The sequence below is a fragment of the Phocoena phocoena genome, chromosome 18, assembly GCF_963924675.1.
Source record: "Phocoena phocoena chromosome 18, mPhoPho1.1, whole genome shotgun sequence".
NCBI classification, from domain to species: Eukaryota; Metazoa; Chordata; class Mammalia; order Artiodactyla; family Phocoenidae; genus Phocoena; species Phocoena phocoena.
Genome location: NC_089236.1, coordinates 4180392 through 4196851, shown reverse-complemented (window position 1 = coordinate 4196851; position 16460 = coordinate 4180392). Strand labels below are relative to the sequence as shown.

At 38.2% G+C, this 16460-nt stretch overlaps 1 protein-coding gene across 2 annotated transcripts in view; it reads right to left on the bottom strand.

Annotated features, from left to right (window-relative positions):
• CDK8 (cyclin dependent kinase 8) overlaps positions 1-16460 on the bottom strand; it is a 99047-nt gene that overhangs the window by 40366 nt on the left and 42221 nt on the right. For both annotated transcript variants that reach the window (XM_065895897.1, XM_065895896.1), the window contains exons 2-3: positions 13347-13422; positions 1675-1785 (exon numbers count right to left, since the gene is read on the bottom strand). In XM_065895897.1, coding sequence (XP_065751969.1) covers positions 1675-1785; positions 13347-13422 — 187 coding nt within the window. The remainder of the gene's footprint in view (positions 1-1674; positions 1786-13346; positions 13423-16460) is intronic.

The following is a 16460-nucleotide window of genomic DNA, read 5'->3' as shown; positions in this document are numbered from 1 at the left end:
TTCAAATTAAAATAAGAAAATAAAATGGATAAAGAATAGGTTTTAATAAAATTGAATCACCATTTGGTTTTTATTAAAATGAGCATTTAAAGTACTTATCTGGCTTAAATGAGTATTAATAAGATGATGATAAAGCCAATGGTGACGATATGCACAACATTACACGCAGTATAATCTGCGAAAGCATAATTATACCTACATATAAAATTAAATATTACATACCAGTTTGTGAGAAACCATAGGGAATACAATGCGATCTCCTACGCTCAATTATGTTTTATTACAAATCACGTTTATAAACCAGCCTGGATATTTTCTCATAAATTTGGATTACGTAATTTGATTTTGTGTTAGATTTCAGTATGATGAATGTTCAACTCAATACTGGCCACCCTGATGTAATGAATTTTTATTAACAGAATCCTAATTTGATTAGATTAGATCTCTTTTAAAAGAACAGAAGCCAACAAGAAAAAAATATTTACAACCAGTATGAACCTTGGACAATAGTTTCATAAAACAGAGAGAAAATTTCATGTGTCTATTTTCTGTTTGAAAACAGTTCTTTCCAGATAACTTAAAAAAATAATTTGAATCAAACCACATTTAGTTACAGAAAACAGGAATCTACAAACAGTATGAAAATATTTTTTTCTAAATCTGAAAGCATATGACACCAAAGTAAGTTTCAGTTTCTGAAGTCTGTTAAAGTTAAAATTATGTAAATGAGGATACTTCTGGAAATTAGCAAAAGAGTTTAAAACTATTTTCGGAAGGTGAATTTACTTTTAAACAGTTTTACTAGGATTTGTGCTAGTTTTATTTCAAAATTTTGTATTTGCATTTACGAACTACAGCTGAATGAAAGAATAAATTATTTTGAAGATTTTGAAATTGAGCCAGGATACTATAATCCCTTGCATATGTTTTCTCTTTTATTTAGCTCAATAAATGCACAGTCACGCTAATTTAGTAAATATAGACAGGATGCAAAACACAGTGAAATATTTAAAGACCTTATTACTTAGTAAATATCAGAAAAATATATCTCACAGTACTAAAGTAGTTGCTAATGAATTAACTTGACGTAATACTGGGTTTTGTTTACTTGTTTTGTTTTTTAAACTGAAATCTATGTTAACATGTTCTTCACCCAAGACTGATCAGGATGTAAGTTTTGTATGTTTCAAAATTATTTGGGCTATCCTATTATAGATTTTCATCTATATATATCATTAATCTTATCCCCAAGATGGCCTTTCAGGTTTTTTTTAAAAAATGTAGCTGTTATATTTAATAAAGGAGTAAATTTTATAGTTACTTAAGGCTTCTGTAAATCCTATTTTAAAAATAATCTGCTGAGGGCTTCCCTGGTGGCGCAGTGGTTGAGAGTCCGCCTGCCGATGCAGGGGACACGGGTTCGTGCCCCGGTCCAGGAAAATCCCACATGCCGCGGAGCGGCTGGGCCCATGAGCCATGGCCGTTGTGCCTGCGCGTCTGGAGCCTGTGCTCCGCAAAGGGAGAGGCCACAACAGTGAGAGGCCCACGTACCGCAAAAAAAAAAAAAAAAATGTAAATCTCATACGAAGATGAGCTCCCAAAATTGTTTTCAGTCAGTCCCTCTTAATCTCCAACTGAAACCATGGCTCCATGTCCACCAACAATTCACCTTACCCAGAGGTCATGTTCAGCGTAGTCAAACAGAAGCCATACTTTCCTATCAGCATGAGACAGAAACACCTTCTGAAGAGAGATGACATTTGGATGCTTAAGCTCTCGAAGTAACTGCAAAACAAAGGAGATTCATTAAAAATCTTTGCCATAAAAATAGCATTAAAAACCCCATACCATTTGTAACTCAAAGGCGATACAAACCTAATGGCAATCAATCCTAAAATTCTAATAAGTACCCATACAATTTTGAGATGCCCATAAAAATGAGTAAAAATCAGTGGAGAAAAGATACTGAAAAGATATAACTGTGTAAATCTGTCTGTATGGTTGCTATTGTTTAGTTGGTTTCTTTTTTTGTTTTGTTTTAATGTTTTTATTATGGTAAAATATACACGTAACATTAAAAACCACCATTTTAACCATTTTCAATTCAGAAGCATAAGTACACTCACCATGTTGTGCATCCATCCCCACTATCCATTTTAGAACTGTTTCATTATCCTAAACAGGAACTCTGGACCCATTAAACAATAACTCCCCACTTTCCTCTCCCCCTCAGCCCCTGGTAACCTCTATTCTACTTTCTGTCTCTATGAATTTGCCTATTCTAGGTACCTTATATAAGTAGAACCACACAGTATTTGCCCTTTTGTGTCTGGTTTATTTCACTTAGCATAACGTCTTTAAGGTTTATCCATGTTGTTGCATGCATCAGAATTTCATAGCTTTTTTTTTTTTTTTTTTTTTTGTGGTACGCGGGCCTCTCACTGCTGCGGCCTCTCCCGTTGCGGAGCACAGGCTCCGGACGCGCAGGCCCAGCGGCCATGGGTCACGGGCCCAGCCGCTCCGCGGCATGTGGGATCCTCCCGGACCGGGGCACGAACCCGCGTCCCCTGCATCGGCAGGTGGACGCTCAACCACTGCGCCACCAGGGAAGCCCAGAATTTCATAGCTTTTTAATGGCCAAGTATTGGGTTGGCCAAAAAGTTCCTTCGGCTTTTAAGTATAAATTAAAGACACATTTTTCAATTTCACCAAGAACTTTACTGAACAATGTATTCACCGTTTTGCTCCACTACTTCTGCCATTTTTCAGGCAACTTCATAATTCCATCTTCCCAAAACTTTTTATCTTTTTGAGCAAAGAACTGTTCCAGGTGCCTTTTACAGTCTTCCAGGGAATGGAAATTTTTTCCATTAAGAGAATTTTGTAAAGACCGAAATAAATGGAAATCCGAAGGTGTAACGTCTGGTGAATACAGCAGATGAATCACAACTTCCCAGCTAAGCTGTAACAGTTTTTGCCTGGTCATCAAAGAAACATGTGGTTTTTGCGTTATCGTGATGGAAGATCATGCATTTTGTTGACTAATTCTGGAAGCTTTTCGTCAAGTGCTGCTTTCAGTTGGTCTAACTGGGAGCAGTACTTGTTGGAATTAATTGTTGGGTTTTCCAGAAGGAACTCATAATAGAGGACTACCTTGCAATCCTACCATATACACAACCTTCTTTGGATGAAGACCAGCCTTTGGCGTGGTTGGTGGTGGTTCATTTCGCTTGCCCCACAATCTCTTCCATTCCACATTATTGTACAGTATCCACATTTTTTTTTTTTTTGTGGTATGTGGGCCTCTCACTGCTGTGGCCTCTCCCGTTGCAGAGCACAGGCTCCGGACGCACAGGCTCAGCAACCATGGCTCACGGGCCCAGCCGCTCCGCGGCACGTGGGATCTTCCCAGACCGGGGCACGAACCCGTGCCCCCCGCATTGGCAGGCGGACTCTCAACCACTGCGCCACCAGGGAAGCACCAGTATCCACTTTTAATCACCCGTCACCATTTGTTTTAAAAACGGAACGTTTTCACTACATGTGAGTAGAGAATCGCATGCAGAAATACCTTCGAGAAGGTTTTATTCTCTTTAACTTATGCGGAACCCAAACATCAAAGCGATTCACACAACCAAGCTGGTGCAAATGATTTTCAACGCTTGATTTGGATATTTTGAGTATGTCAGCTATCTCCCAAGTGATATAATGTTGATTGTTCTCAATTAAGTTCTCCATTTGGCCGCTATCAACTTCAACTGGTCTACCCGACCGTGGAGCATTGTCCAGAAAGAAACCTCCAGCACAAAACTTCGCAAACCACTTTTGACACGTTCGATCAGTCACAGAACCTTCTCCATACATGCACAAATCTTTTCTTCGTTTCAGTTGTGTTTTTACCTTTCTTGAAATGATAATGTGCCAAAAATGTTGCTTTTTTCTTCCATCTTCAATATTAAAAGGCTACACAAAAACTCACCAATTTTGACGTTTTTTTTAAATGCACACTAATATGACAGCTGTCACAATACAATCTAACAAAATTGTTTCTAATGAAGTTAAAGACAACTCAGTGTTACTAGAGCTGTCTTACGGGAAAACGGAACAAACTTTTAGGCCAGCGCAGTACATCCCACTCCATTTATAGACCACATTTTGTTTATTCATTCATCAGCTAACGGCCACTGGCTGTCTCCTCGTTTTGGCTACTGTGAATAATGCTGCTATGAACATTGGTGTACGGGTACCCGAGTCCCTGCTTTCAATTCTCTGGGTAAATACCTAGGAGTGGAATTGCTAGATCATATGATAATTCTATGTTTAACTTTTCGAGGAACCACCAAACTGGTTTTCACAGCAGTTCTACCATTTACATTCCCGTCAGCAATGCATGAGAATTCCAATTTCTCCACACCCTCACCAACTTCTAGTTACCTTTTTAAATTTTCTTTTTGTAATAGTCACATCCTAATAGGTATGATGTGGTATCTTGCTGTGCTTTTGATATGCAATTCCCTAATGACTAATGATAAGCATCTTTTCATGTGCTTACAGGTATATCTTCTTTGGAGAAGTGTCTATTCAAGTCTTCTGCCTAATATCTAATATGCGGGCTCTAGAGTGTAGGCTCAGTAGTTGTGGCACATGGGCTTAGTTGCACGCGGCGTGTGGGATCTTCCCGGACCAGGGCTCAGACTGTGTCCCTTGCATTGGCAGGTGGATTCTTAACCACTGTGCCACCAGAGAAACCCTCTCTGCCTATTTTTGAATTGGGTTTTTTGCTGTTGCTATTGAGTTGTAATTCTTTACATAGTCTAGATATTAATCCCTTAGCAGATATATGATTTACAAATATTTTCTCCCATTCTACTAGTTGCCTATGTTTTGACATCACAAAACAATTAAACTTAAAACAAATCTGTAGCTTGTAATTATTTTAAAAAACTATCTATAGTCGTCCCTCAATATTTGAGGGGGACTGATTCCAGGACCACCCCTCAACCCCACCCTGCCCTAGGAGGGTACCAAAATCCCCCAATGCTCAAGTTCCTTATACTTTAAATCATCTTCAGATTACTTATAATATCTATTACAATGTAAATGCTATGTAATTAGTTGCTGGAGCATGGTAAATTCAAATTTTTCTTTTTGGAACGTTCTGGAAATCCCCCCCCCAATATTTCCTATCCATGGTTGGTTGAATCCATGGATGCAAAGGGACAACTGTAACAGCAACAATAGAAAATACAACATTCATCGCCACCAAATATCAGATAAGAACTAAGATCTGTAACTCTGTGAGATACAGTACCTATTTTTTCTATAAATTACAAAGGAAAGTTGAATAAAATTTTGTAAACTTTTCACAAAATAATAAAGAGCTTATACAGACAGAAACTTGCAAGTAGAACACATTTGCATGGGTTCATTAACCTTTCTCATCTCCTAGAAAGACATTCTTCTATTTAAAATCTTTTATCTCCTTATTTTATCTCCATTTAATAACCCAAGTGGCCCTAATGATCCGTAAGTTAAAAAGCATTCCCATCCCACCATGCAAAAACAAATACAACAGCAACAATGACAAGAAAAAACTTCTCATGAAGCCTGATATTCTGTCTCTATCAGTTAGAACTGACTTAGTGCCTTGCAAATGTGTTCCAAATACATGACAGACATGTGAGAAAGTCAAGGTTTTAGAACTTAGGACTTCAGTACCTTTTCTAAGAACACTCTTCACCAAAAGAAGTATCAAGGTAAATGTAATGTTAACAATATATTAGGGGCTCTGAAATGAATTCAGCAAAGGAAAGACTATGAATGGACTATATATTAAGTCATTTATATTAATGATTACTCTCTGGAAAGTGATGGTTATTTTATTCAGGAGCAAGATTAAATTCAAGTTATATATTTCTGCTTTTAGAATATAATTTACAACTTATGAAACTCCAGAGATATACACATGTTCTCAGAAACTTAAGGTCAATATCTAAAACTGACCATTTGCTAATTAATAAACAAGGCAAAGAATGTGATACGGGAAAGCCTGGACTTCAGGGTCGCCCAAGCTCAGCCAGCTGGCTGGAAGAGTGGACCTGGCCCTAAGTGCATGTCAGTTCTGGGTCAGGGTTTTCTCCATTACCTCACAACTGGAACACACTTCTCAGCTGGGCAGCTATTTCAAATCCTTTCTGGAAATCAGCAGGGTAGAAATGATAACAAACAAACTCCAAAGCTTTGGCAAAAGCTCTCTCCAATTATTAGAAACCTATATATAAAGCTATTGTTAGATGTCACCTCCATCTCACCTCCAAGATGAGGTTTAGCTCTTGTATTAAAAAGGAAACAGCAGCAACCATTTTATTAAGCTCTTCCTAGGTGCCAAGTATGGGGCTAAGCATATGACATGCACTATCTCACTTAATCATGAATTACCCTATGAAATATTTATACTCTTACTTTACAAAGAGGAAATGGTGGTGTAAGGGGATTAAATAATTTGCTCAAGGTCACATTCCTAGGTAGTGGTTAGAATCAGGATTCAAATGCTTTTAAAATTAATTAATTAATCTCTAAAATACAAAGCCAGTAATTTGGTCTAACAACAACACATCCCAAGAACTAACACCCAGGGGGAGTAATTCTTATCATCCAGAGACACAGATATTTTAAATATATACTAGGTTATGAACTGGACAATGGTAGGCACTGTGTCTAGCTCAGCACCGCACTGCTAGTTTCTAGCACACTGCCTGGTACGTGCTCATTAAATACCTGGTAAAGACATGAATAACTGAGTTCACGAATAAAGAAAATACACCAACTAAAGGGCATCATACAACACACCCTTTGGCTTCTAAACTGTAGACTAAGATCAATGCTTTCATCAAAAAAATCAATCTACTTTTATTTTTTAAAAATCTGATTAGTCAAATATTAAGTCTTTGAGAGCAATGATTTTAATAGTAAGTGCTATTACTATGGTAGTAAGAAATGGTAAGTGTTATGGGCTGTCCTCCCAAAATTCTTGTGTTGAAGCCCTAACCCCCGAAACTTCAGAATGATTCTATTTGGAGATAAGGCCTTTAAAGAGGCAATTAAGTTAAAAACAGGTCAGTAGGATGAGCCCTAATCCAATCTGAATGGTGAGCTTACAAGAAAAGGAGATTAGACGCACAGAGAGATGACCACATGAAGAGGCCACAAGAGGGTGGCCACTTGCAAACCAAGGAGAGAGGCCTCACAAGAAACAACTCTGCAGGCGCCCTGATCTTGGATCAACAGCCTCCAACAGTAAGAAAATAAGTTCCTGTTGTTTAAGCCACCCAGTCTGCAGTATTTTGTTATGGCAGCCTTGGCAAACTAGTACAGTAAATAGCTATTACTACTGAGTAAGTACAACACGCTATGCTGGGAGATGGGTCTCTGTGGGATTGGAGATGGAGCTGAGAGTCTCAGTGGCGAAATGCCTCTAAGTAAATATTTACACTGAAGCACTTCCAGAAGACCAGGAAGCTGGGCTACATTTAGCAGATCTAATGCCTGCCACATGCCAGGCCCCGTGGCAGATGCTGCACTAGGTGCCGGGATGTAAAATGTGCTGAGACCTTCCGCTGAAGTCCTCTGGCAGCAGACAAGTTCAAGTGAGCAGGCAGTTCGCATGCTGTGGCTGCAGCAGTGCTAACTGGCATTGACTGAGGAACTAACGTGCACCCAGAGTTTACTGTGTCCCAGAAGTGACCTACGCTCCTCATGCACTAAAACCCTATGAGATAACTATTATTCTCATTTTACAAAGAGGAAACTACAACACGGGGAAATTACATCACCTGCTTTGGGTCCTACAAGCCAGGTGAGTGGTAAAGCCAGAATGGGAGCTCAGGTTAACCCGGGGAGGGTCTTAAGTGCTCCATGGAACCCCGTGAGGCGGGTGCTCAGACACTGGGGGTGGCGAGCAGTTTTCACACCTGATGGGCTTCAGCACCCCACACAGAGCCCACAGGCTGCAGATGCCTCTGCTTGGCACTGTGTAAGATGTTTTTGCCTTTTTGAAAATTTTATGTCCAAAAATGTTTAATGGAAAAAGGTTTCAATAAATTTATACAATGGTTTCATCACAGAAACCACCTAAGTTTTCCTAATTCTACTGGGAATAAAATCTTATAATTTCCTGAGTACTAAGATCACTGGTAAAAATACAAATGTTTTAAAACATCATTCGTCATAAACTTAATTCATTCTAATTAATGCCACAGGATATCACACTTAATCTGAACTCTAAAAGTACAAATAAAAAATAAATAGCATTTAAAACTATCTTGCCAATATATACCACTTACATGGTGAGTGAGAAATAGGTAAGAAAACCTAATATTCTCAAAATAACATTGATTTCTAATACTAAAATTTTACAATATAGCAAAAATAATAAATTCTAAATGTATGCCCTAAGTATGAGAGTTGAGTTGAAATTACTATAAAAGCATCAGTAAAATTATTCCAAAATTATTTGTTTTTTTTTTTAAGCTGTGGAAACTTTTCTTCAATTGAATTCTTGCAAATTAATTAAAGAAAAATTAAAAAACCTGAGGTGCCTAGGTTAAAGCAGATGTGGGCTTTAACAGCAGCTGAACTACAAGGCGGCCCCTTGGTACACCGAGAGTCCACTGAAGAGTTCTGAACACCACTAAGCTAAAGGGATCATGACCCACAGGAAGCTCTGGAAATACACAGCAGGCCTCTTAGAATACAGTGAGGATGAAGACATGCAAAGCTCTTCACTTCAGTAGAAAGTCTCAGAGTTCTTTCCTTCTTCCCTCCCTTTTACAATTATTTACTAAACAAAAGACTATGTGTAAGAGCTAGCACACACTGGTGAAGAAATGCATTCCAGTCAGGCAGAGGTAGGACCACAAACAGAAAATAAGTTAACAAAAAATAAAAAGAAACTCCTTATAATTATAATTTGTAATAAATGCTATGAAAGGAACAAACTGGGTGTAGATCGTAAGAGAATAATGGAGGTGACTGGTGGGGAAACCGGACTTCTCAGACAATGGACTTCCATAATAAATGTGAGGTCTGAGAAGACTTGTCAGACAGATGGGATCCTTTTTCCTTTTGAATTTTTATTATAGAAAAATTTTCAAAAGTAAATAGAATAGTAAAATAGAACCACCCCCATGTATCATCATCCACTCACAGCCTATCTCATTTTATCGATATTCATATCCGCTCCTCCCACCCCACCCTGAATTATTTTGAAGTAAATCTCAGACATATGATTTCATCTATAAATATTTCAGTATATATTGCTAAAATATAGTCTCTTTTCTCTGACCGCAACAGAAAAAATTTAGTAGTTGACAACAATAAATTATCTGGAAAGCCTCACATATTTAAAAATTAAACAATATATTTCTAAATAATCCATGAATAAAAGAAAAAAAATCACAAAGAAAATGGAAATTATTTTGTACTAAATGATAATAATAATACAATGTGACAAAATTTGTGGAATGCAAGTAAAACACTACTTGGAGGCAAATTTATAGTTTTAATTGCTTATATTAGAAAAGAACTGCTTTAAAAAAATCAATGACCTAACGGTCCACCTTAAGAAGATAAAAAAGAGGGACTTCCCTGGTGGTCCAGCGGGTAAGAATCCATGCTCCCAATGCAGGGGGCCTGGGTTCGATCCCTGGCCAGGGAACTAGATCCCACATTCATGCCGCAACTAAGAGTCCATGCCACATCTGAGAAGTATGCATGCCACAACTAAGAAGTCCGCATGCCGCAACTAAGAGTCTGCATGCCGCAGCTAAGCATGCCACAGCGAAGATCCCACGTGCCACCACTAAGACCTGGTGCAGTCTAAATAAATAAATAAATATTTAAAAAAAGAAGAAGATAAAAAAGAAATGCAGGCCAAAAGTAAGTAGAAGAAATAATAAAGATAAGAGCAAAAATCAATGATACAGACAGAGAACACAAATTACCAAGTCCACAATGAAATAGGGACACCACTATAGGAGCCACATTTGTGAAAAGATAATAAGAATATTATTAGCAACTTTGTGCCAATAAATTCAGTAACAAACAAAATGAACAAATTGCATAAAAAATAGGACTTATCATACACAAGACCAAATATTAAATGTGAAGAGCTCTATATCTATTAAGAAAATAATACTGGTTGGTGAATTCTGTCCAACATTCAAGGAAGAATAACTGCCAGCCATACAGAAACTGTCAGAATGCAGAGGATGAAGAAAGGCTGCCTAACTTGTTCCATGAGGACAGCACAACTTCGATACCAAGGACAAAAACATTACAAGAACGATAATCATAGGCTAACATTCTTCAAAAGACCTAAAACTCCTCAGCAACACCTTAGTAAATCAAATCAAGTGATATATAACCAAGCAGGGATTATTGCAAAACTGCAAAACTGGATAAATGTTAGAAAATTAATCAATGTAGTCTACCAATATAACAGAATAAGAGAAGAACTATATAGTCATTTCCGGACATGTAGAAAAAAAGCATTTGATAAAATTCATTACCATTTACAAAAAAATAGAAGGGAACTTCCTAAGCCTGACTGATGGTATCTATAAAAAACTTATAGCTAGCATTTAACTTGATGGTGAACACTGAAAACACTTTCCCCCAAGACTGGGAACAAGTAAGATGCCTGCTCTCACCACCATTCAACATCTTCTGAGAGGCTCTAGCCAATGCAAAAGAAAAAAATCAAAAGCATAAAGAGAGAAAGAAGTAAGACTATTCCTATTCACAGATGACACAATTACTTATGTAGAAAATCCCAAAGACATCACCAAACCTACCAGTGAATTTAGAAATATAATTTATATATTTTTAAAAAATCAATTCTGAATACAGAAGCAAACAAGTGGAAAACAAAAATTTAAAAATAATCCCATGTATAACAATGTCAGAAAACATAAAATCCTTAGGAATGAATTTAACAAGTGTGTAAAGCCTCCACACTAAAAAACTATAAACATTGTTGGGAGAAATTTTTTAAAAACCTTAAAAAATGGAAAAGTATGTCTTTCTAAGCCATGAAAGAAACACATACTTTCATGGCTTAGAAGTTCCAATATTATTAAGATTCAGTTCTCCCTGAATTGATGCAAACCATAATGTTAGCAGGCATTTTTTAGAAATAAAAATTACTAGCCAATTCAACAATGTACATGCTAATGCAAAGGACCTAAAATAGCCCAAACAATCCTGCAACAAAAAATAAAGCTGGTGGCATTATACCACTTCACTTCAAGTCTTGCTGTATGTAAAGTAGAGTTATCTGGTATTGGCTGAGGATAGACAAAGCGATCAATGGAACAGAATAGAGCCCAGAAATAGTCCAACACTTACAGTCATTTAATTGTTTACAAAGATGCCAAAGGAATTCAATGGGAAAGAATCTTTTCAAAAAATGATGCTACAATTGTACATTCACATGGGGTGAGGGGAGGAGATGCTCAAACATTACATCAGACTACAAACAGAAATGAAGTGAACAGATCATAGACTTAGAAGTAAAGCTAAAATTGTAAGGCTTTAGAAGAAAACAAAGGGAAACATCTTCACAATTAGTGAGTAGATAAAGATTTCTTCAGCCAGACACAGAAAACAATAGTCATAAAAGGAAAACACTAGTAAATGAGACTTCATCAAAATTAAAAATTTCTGCTCACCTTAGGTTGAAGAACCACAATCAAGTACGTTAAAAATAAGCTTTCATACTCCTTATTGTGCTTAACTGCATTTACAGTTATCAACATAGATAAAAAGCTAAGAATGTCTGTTCCTGAAATGAATGGAGTTTTGTTTGATTTTAAAACTTTTTGCTGAAGAATAATAAAGACAGAGGAAAGCACATGACAGCTCAGTGAGTTTTCACATGTGAAACCCACATGACCAGACCCAGAGCAAAACCAAGAAACAGAATAGCACCCTGAAAGCTCCCCCTTGTCTCCCCTCTGGTTCCTCCCTGCCCCTCTAAAGGTCATCCCTATCGTGATGCCCAACATCACTGACCATAGTTCAACAGATTTTAATTCTTTAAAAGCAACTAGAACATAGAGAATAGTAGATGCTGCAGAACTGACAGTTAATGTACAGATATCTTGCCTCAAGATACAAGAGTATAAGAATTTTATCAATGAAATGAAATATAATTTCCAATACAGCATACCTTTGGTTAAGAATGCCCTCCATCTCATTCCTATTCTTCTCTCATCGAGGTAATTCTTACGTGTCCTCCAAAATCTGAAACCTTCCTTGATTCTCTAGTTTAGACACATATACCCTTTTCCCATTCTCTATTCCCTGCTACCACAGTGCTCGGCACACCATTCCTATTATTAGAAGAATTATAAGCCTTTCCTCATCAGTGTGCAAACGCTTAAGGCCAGGGATCCTGACTTGCTCTATGTGTTCTATGTTTACTTCTTCTTCGTCTAGTTCCTGTCAACATGATACACAATAAATGACTCTTAGCTGAAAACCCAGTGGTATAGAATCTGTTAAAAGAGTAATATTATTTAAATTAATACCTCCAGGTCGCAACAGCCTATATCTGTGTAGACAGAGGGCTGAAAGCAATAAAAGTAAAGATTATTACAATATATATTCTAGAATATTCTGATTAAAGACAGAAAAGACAAGTTTGGACCCATAGTTTCACAATAGTAAAAGCTGAAGTAAAGTCTCAGAGAATACTCACTTTAAATGTAAGAATAATTATTTAATAATGCATTAACATGAAGAATATTTTCCTTCAGAATCAAATTGAGATTCTAATTACCATATGGCAATGGTATGCCTCCAAAAAGGGGGGGGTATATAATTTTACTTATTCAAATGAACAGACAGATACAATGAAAATCAAATAATCTCATTTTAAGTTCATAAGTAATGACATTAATCTCATCTTATTAAAATAGAAATATTAATTTTATATGAATTAACATATAACATAATAAACAATTTTATTGCACTCAATGAAATAGTAAGAATAACTGGATCCTTAACTATTTAGTGACATTTTTGGGAAAAATATATAGTTACATAAACAACTGAGATTTACTTAACCCGAAATAAGTGAATTTACATAGAAATTTTTACTAGAACTACATGCCACCTTTACTTCTCTTTAAAAAACAAATATATTTTGCTATAGATAGTAGATATGAAAAATATTTCTCAACTTTCAATTAACGTGTGCATGTGACAAATACAATTCAGAGACCTATATAGGTGACACCCATAAATCAGCTGACAATGATGATGATAAAAAGAGCTTCACTTACTGCTATTTCTCTACATGCCGACATAGAGATCCCGGTTCCTTCTATTTGTTTTAAAGCATAGTCTTTATCATCTTTCCTGTAAAAACAAAGTTATTTTAATATACAGATAAATCTAAATGTATGTGCATTTTTAATAAAATAAAAAAATATATAAATCACATACACTTTGACACCTTTCACATATAATCACATAATTTCATATGGGAGAAACTTGAGGTAATCTATTCCAATCCCATTACTTGATGAGGGAAGTTAGATTCCAAGGAATAAGAAGACTTGTCCAAGGCTCTATGGTTATTTGCAGAAGAGAAAGTTTCAGAAATGAAGCTCCTGACTTCCAATAATAGGTTCTTTCTGCTCTAATATGTATACACTTCCTGTGTGTGTGTGTGTGTATGTGTGTGTGTGTGTGTGTGTGCGTGCATATATAAAACATGGTCTCTTAAAGCCCATTTGGATATTGGGGTGTCAAAAAAATTAAGAAATGAATGCATCATTCATAAAGTACAAAATGGTTATGATTTAAAACATGTTATATAGTTCATATCCCCAAATACCTTCAAAGGGATTCACTCGACATATGTTTACTGAGCACTTACTGTGTCTCCAGAACTGTGCTAAGTCCTGGGGATACAAGGGAATTCCTTCCTTTATGGAGCTTTCTGTGGCTACTGGTGGTGAGAGATAACTAACCCACCACAAGACAATATGATAATGCTGTGACAGAGCAAGTACGAACCGCAGAGCTACCCAAAAGTCACTCTTTTTCCTGGAGACCCAGGCAAAGCCTTCTCAGAGGAAATCCCATCTCACTGAGGCCCAAATGGCAGTCCTCAGACTTTCTGGACTCAGGACCCTTTTACTCTCTTAGATGTCTCTGAGGACCCTGAAGAGGTTCTGTTTGTTCTATCAATATTAACCCTCTTAGAATTGAAAAATGGGAACTCTTAAAAAACACAACCTACGAAAGCACATATCCATTATCCACCAGAGCAATGGCATCATCACGTGTCACGTCACCTTTGAGAAAAACCCACTGTACACTCGCGAGAATCAGCGTGAAGAAAGGCATATAACATAGCACTGTTATGAAAACAGTGTTGACCTTGCAGACCCTCTGAAAGGATTTTGAGGACACCTAGAGCTTCCCAGATCGCACTTTGAAAACTGTGCTCTGTGTGTGTGTGTGTGTGTGTGTGTGTGTGTGTGTTAAGAGGGGAACAAAGTGTGAGGGCACATGAGGTGAGGGAAAAGCACTTGAAGAACATACATTAAACAACGGGAGATAAGGATGGGGATACAGTTAGGAACCAGATCATAAAAGTCTTTTTATACTCCAAGAACAAGACGAGCCGCTCCGTTAACAAATTTTAAACAGGAGAATATCAATCCTCCTCTGCTCTGGCGGCCTTTTAAATGTTGGGGGGCAGTAAATGAAGACAGGAAACCGAGAGACCAGCTAAGTCCACAGTGTCCAAACTACTCAGGTGAGAGATGATGCTGGCTGCTGCCAAGGGGACAGACTGGAGTGACGGAAGGCAGACCAGCAGCACAAAGGACAGAACCCTGGGGATGAGGAAGGAGATGGGGTCAGACATAATGACTCCTGCCCCAGGAGCAGGCCAACACAACATCATCCCCCAGAACAGGAAACACAGCAGGAGGAAAAGGTCCGAGGGAACAGGAAGATGATGGCTCCACTGTGTGCAGGCTGAGTCTGGTACCTGTGAGACACCTACGTGGGGATGGCAAGCTGAATGAACACGTCTAAAGGTCAAGAGAAAGCTGAAGATATCAGCATATACATACTGTCAACCAAGCCAGGAGAGTACCTGAGGGGAGACCAAAGAGCAGGACTGGTAAGAAAAAGGGCAGAATAGTAAACAGTATCCAAAGCCGCCGAGAAGTCTAGTGAGGTGAGGAGCGAGCAATGTCCACTGAATTTAGCAACGATGAAGTCACCAGGGGACACTGGACTAGGCAAAAATAGTCGCAGTGACGTACTGGCAGATACTGCAGAAGGCTGGGGAATGAAGGGGGCATAAGTCAACTGACACAATGAAAGTAGGTAGTTCTTTGAAGGTGATAAAATAAGGCAGCAGCTGGAGGAATACACAAGGTTAAAGAATTTTTTTTAAGATGTAAGAGGCTTGATTATGTTAAGTACTGAAAGGAAGAACCCAGAGAAAAGGAGATGAGAGGGAAAAACAAGAAGAGCAAAGACTGAAATGCTGGGGAGGGATTAGATTCAGAGCGAGAAGGAGAAATGTGTCTTCCATTGTTAACAGGAAGACAAAGGAGGGAGGAAAGGATAGATACAGGTGCAAAGAAGTTGGTTCAGAGGCAAAAAGTCAGGGGAGTTCTCATTTTGATGGCTTTCATTATTTTTCTGATGTTCGAAATGAGGTCAAATACTAAAAGTAAGGGGGCTTCCCTGGTGGCGCAGTGGTTAAGAATCCGCCTGCTAATGCAGGGGATACGGGTTCGTGCCCCGGTCCGGGAGGATCCCACATGCCGCGGAGAGGCTGGGCCCGTGAGCCACGGCCGCTGAGCCTGCATATCCGGAGCCTGTGCTCCACAACGGCAGAGGCCACAACAGTGAGAGGCCTGCGTACTGCAAAAAAAAAAAAAAAAACAACTAAAAGTAAGGGCAGAGTGATAGAGCCGGAGTTAAGGTTTGACTGAACAGATGAGTAACTCATTATAAAATCAATAAGTTTAATACTTTATCATTTTAAGTTATCCATAAAGTTTACGTAACTTTATCTTTCCTTTTATAACATATTTACACCACATCCTTAGTTGTAAAAACAAATCACAATTACATTATTTTTCTGAAAAAAGATTTGTTTTACGACAATCAGATTTACAAGTACTTTCCTATAAAGCACCATGGGCACACATTATATTAAAAATACACTAAGGGGCTTCCCTGGTGGCGCAGTGGTTGAGGGTCCGCCTGTCGATGTAGGGGACGCGGGTTCGTGCCCCAGTCCGGGAGGATCCCACGTGCCGCGGAGCGGCTGGGCCCGTGAGCCGTGGCCGCTGGGCCTGCGCGTCCGGAGCCTGTGCTCCGCGGCGGGAGAGGCCACAGCGGTGAGAGGCCCGCGTACC